We start from the raw sequence: 3,953 nt of genomic DNA, 5'->3' as shown, positions 1-3,953 counted from the left end.
CCACGTCCGCGCACATGCAGGCCTTTGCGGCGTACCGAGTGCGTAAGCACTCACGCGCGTCGTCATCTCGCCCACGCACCGCAGATGCGCCGGCACGCCCCCGCCAAGCGGTACGCACTCGCATCCTGCGCGCTCCCAGGTGCCGGCGCGGACGTCGGTCACATCGCGAGTGCGCGGTGTCGTGGAGACCTAGGCGGCGCCGAAATGGGCGCGAGCTTGGGAGACGCGGCGAGGACGGCGCCCGAACAGCCCCGCTCTCTCGTAAGTGCGAAACAAACCCGCGTGCATTTCTGAGTAATCCGCTGACGAGCACTGCTGCTAGGTCGGTGTGTTTCGCGGTGACGGCGCGCGCGTGTAGCGGCGGCGCTGGGCGGTGTCGCGTGCAGGGCACATGGCGATCGTGCATGTGCTTCTCATGTCGACACGGCGGCCGGACGCGATCAAGGATACTTGCTGAGAGCCGGAGCAGCCCTGGAGACCAGTGCGCACGTCGGTGGTGTCTCTACGGACTAACGAGCATGTACGCGAAGTGCGAACGGTGCAGCTTGTACGTCTGCGGCGCTGGTCCCTGTATGTTCTCGCGAGTAGGGAGACAGTACTGGGTGCGTACCGCTGTACTTCTCGGCGGTGTCCTCGTCTCTTCGGACGATGCGTGTACCGCCCACGTCACCGCTCGTTTGTAAGTCTGAAACAATTACCCTTAGGTGTCCGCTAAGGAGATTGTCTGTACAACCGTCAGATCTCGGAGGGACGGCGTAAGTGCGGCTGCATCATGTCCATTAGCGGAAGATGCACACGCTGTCGCGTTTTCGCGGGTTTGCGGTGCGTACTCGCCGCTCCGTGATGCCCTGATAGGCTTGTTCACGCGCAGGTACCAGCCTCGGAGACATGTCAGAGCATCCGCCTGGTGTCCGTACCGCGCCCTGCCGCTCTGCGCTCTCGAACCCGCCCCCCATCGCAGGTCGGGTGTGTACACGGACGCCGCGGCGCGACGATGTAGGCCGACCCCGAGTGTGCGCACGTACGGGCGGATACGGCGGTGGCACCACTTTCACATACATCAACTCCCGCCGTTGCGGCGTCGCCTCGAGTATGCGCCACCGCCTTCCAGGTCACCCCCGGCACTCGATCACGGAAGAGCGCAAATTCGGGCATTGCACCCTCCCGGACACCGCGGATGTCGGCTGCGTGCCCTGGAGATGCAGCCGGCGTAGGCAAGGACATAGACACACGGCGAGGACGGCTCCTGCGCAGTGCCTCTATCTCGTAAGTCCGAAATTACCTCGCCGTGTGCGGCCGATTCGTATTCGCTGACGAGCACGATCATAAACACGTCGGAATGAGCCGTGCGTGGATAACAGCGGCGTTGATGTGGGGCTACTACGACATCGCGTGCGGGGAAGATGCGGTGCGCTTCCTCGCATACGAATGGTAATTGAACTCAATCAAAGGCAACCAGAAGCAGGTATGTCCAACGGCGACGATTCTGCGGACTGCCCAGCGTGCAGTGCCATCCACTCGGTGCTGCTTGCACACAGCGGGGTTGCTCCTCGCCCGTCTCTGCAAGAAGGGACAGTATCCAGTATGCGTGGTACAATTCACGGGATGTTGATGATGTTGACCGGCTGCTGTGCATCCCTGCGCCGTCCTTGCAGAGTCTCTTTACACGACACCTGCGCCTTTGCCTACCGATTGCCGTTGTGTATATTGGCTCTGCGGTTCCTTGATTGCGTCCCCGGGCCGACTCCGACCTCGGCCGGTGCGTCTAGTTGCTCGAACATCTCGCGAGTATCGGCAGTATGACATCTACAGATTGAGCTCTAGCATTCTGTGATCTGCCCGTCTCCATTCACGTCGCTACCAGCTGCCTTCCCGCCCTGTGCTACCCGCCTCTGCGGCCAGCCAGCGCCCATTTTGTGTCAATTATGTATTGCCACTTGCATGTGAATGAGGCGGCCGTGGGCATGTCAATTTGAAGACATGCTTGCTCTGCAAGTCTGCGTAGACATGTATGTGCCCCGCGCCTGAGCTTGTGTGAATGAGCTCCGCCAGGAGATATCAAACCCCAGTGTGGCGATCTACTTGTGCAAATCATTGTGATGCGGACGGGCGGGTGCACTGTGAGCTATACATGGATGCAATCATGTTTTACCTAAGTTCCCCCTGCAAGCGAGGGCTTCCAAGACATTATTAGGGACCCAGAGCCCTCGCTTCCAACTCGAGCATACACACAGGAACATTTCAAGCAGACTGGGGTGTCTACTTCAGGATGTACCATGCAGATGCCATGAATTTCAGCTCACATGGCAACGCCGCAAAGCACTGCCGCTGTGCGTGCGCCATCCCAGCAAATACACCAACACAACGGGAGTTCTCGTTGGAGGATATTCAGAAATGCATGCGTGTTCGTGTCGCACTTACGAGTGATCGGGGCTGTCCGGGCACCGTGCGCGCCGGGTCTTCCAAGCTCGCACCAATTTCCGCGCCGCCTAGGTCTCTGCGACGCGGCGCACTCATGATGTAACCGACGTGTACGACGGCCAGTGCGCAGCTCTTGGCGGTCGAATCGAGTCCGTGGGGCGTTCCAGAGCGTCCACATGATGGCCGCGGTGCGTGCGCGAGACAACCACGCGCGCAAAAGCATCCGCACTCGGTACACCGCGAACACCTGTAGGTGCGTGGACGCGGGTGGAAAGCTGGTCTTCCTAGCTCGTGCACACTGTCTGCGTCGTTTCGTAGTGTACATTGTCGATGTCGAGTGGATCGGGGGCCAGGGGGCAGGCAGGACGGGATGACCCGTACCCGCTCACGCGGAGATCGATCAGTCCCGTGCGCCCTCCGACACGGGCCACCGGACGTCTGCGAGCACGGCCGCGTACACTCTGCGCGTCTCGACGCGATCTGCGAAGAAAACGAAAAATGCCGCTTTCGACCGATTTCGAGGGCGCACACAGCGAATCGCGCGTACCTCCCGCATTCCGCCTCCGCAGGACGCGTCCTTCGAACGGCGTGCTCCCCAGAGCATTGCGCACCAGCCCCTGCGTTCGCGGGTGCGTTCGACGACTTTCGCATGTCGCCATCTCGCAGCGGGCCGGCCTCCAGCCCAAGACGGAACTCCTCGTCCGTCGTCCCCAGCGGCCCCAGAGACGGCGGAGCGTGCGCGGACGACGGTGCCGTCGCGAGCACTGGCGCACAGCACCCGTTCCGCGCACACAGCACCACCTGCGGGCCGATTTTGGGTCAATTTCGGGCGAGTTCGAGGACGGGCGCGAGAGAATCGCACGTACCTCGGTCAGTTCGCCGCCGCAGAGCGTGGAATTCGGACGGCGGGTGCTCCTGAACGGTTCACACGCGCCCCTGCGCTTGCGCGCGATTTCTACGAGTTTGAGTTTTCGCCGTATGGCGGCGAGATGGCCGAGTCCGGCGCAATGCACCGCATGCGAGTACCCGCGGGCCGCCGCCAGCCTTCCCCATTCTCAGCAATTGCGCGACGCGCTCAAACGACTGTGTAGACGTATGTATGAGGGTGCAGCACAATCTCTCCGCACACAGGGCCGCCTGGAAACGAAATCCAGGTCATTTTCGACTGGATTTCGAGGGCAAAGCCAGGAAATCGGGCGTACCTCCGTCAGCTCGCTTCCGCAGGACGCGTCCTTCCGACGCCGAGTTCTCAGGAACGTTTCGCACCATCCCTGCAATTTGCGCGCAGATTTGACGACATTTAGTTTTCGGCCTTCAGCGCCGTGTCGATCTCGACCGTCTCACACCCGAAAACGAACCTCGCCCGCTGCCCTTCACAATTGCAGGGCCAGCGCAGAGTGGTCGAACGATGTCGCCGTCACACGTACGGAGTCGCATGACATGTTCTGCGCGTGGAGTCGCGTATTTTCCTGGCTTGGTGGAATAGCGGCCCCACAGCGGAGAGATGCGAGCAAGCGAGCACCGATCGAATG

The 3,953-nt window shown here is 61.3% G+C and overlaps 2 protein-coding genes across 2 annotated transcripts; both read left to right on the top strand.

Moving 5' to 3' along the window:
- Positions 1–84: 84 nt before the first annotated feature.
- Positions 85–358, top strand: TRAVEDRAFT_54670 (uncharacterized protein; the record flags this gene model as incomplete). Its single annotated transcript, XM_008047613.1, has 2 exons — positions 85–261; positions 323–358. The coding sequence occupies 2 exons, from the start codon at positions 85–87 to the stop codon at positions 356–358; spliced, it is 213 nt and encodes a 70-aa protein (XP_008045804.1).
- A 2,144-nt stretch (positions 359–2,502) lies between these two features.
- On the top strand, positions 2,503–3,512 carry TRAVEDRAFT_32527 (uncharacterized protein; the record flags this gene model as incomplete). The annotated part of the gene is made up of 2 exons (XM_008047612.1): positions 2,503–2,888; positions 2,944–3,512. Exons 1-2 carry the CDS (start codon positions 2,792–2,794, stop codon positions 3,510–3,512), a joined length of 666 nt encoding a protein of 221 aa, XP_008045803.1. The 5' UTR covers positions 2,503–2,791.
- Positions 3,513–3,953: the final 441 nt, after the last annotated feature.

The sequence above is a fragment of the Trametes versicolor genome (assembly GCF_000271585.1).
Source record: "Trametes versicolor FP-101664 SS1 unplaced genomic scaffold TRAVEscaffold_76, whole genome shotgun sequence".
Classification (NCBI taxonomy): Eukaryota; Fungi; Basidiomycota; class Agaricomycetes; order Polyporales; family Polyporaceae; genus Trametes; species Trametes versicolor.
This window is presented reverse-complemented; position numbering and strand designations above follow the sequence as displayed.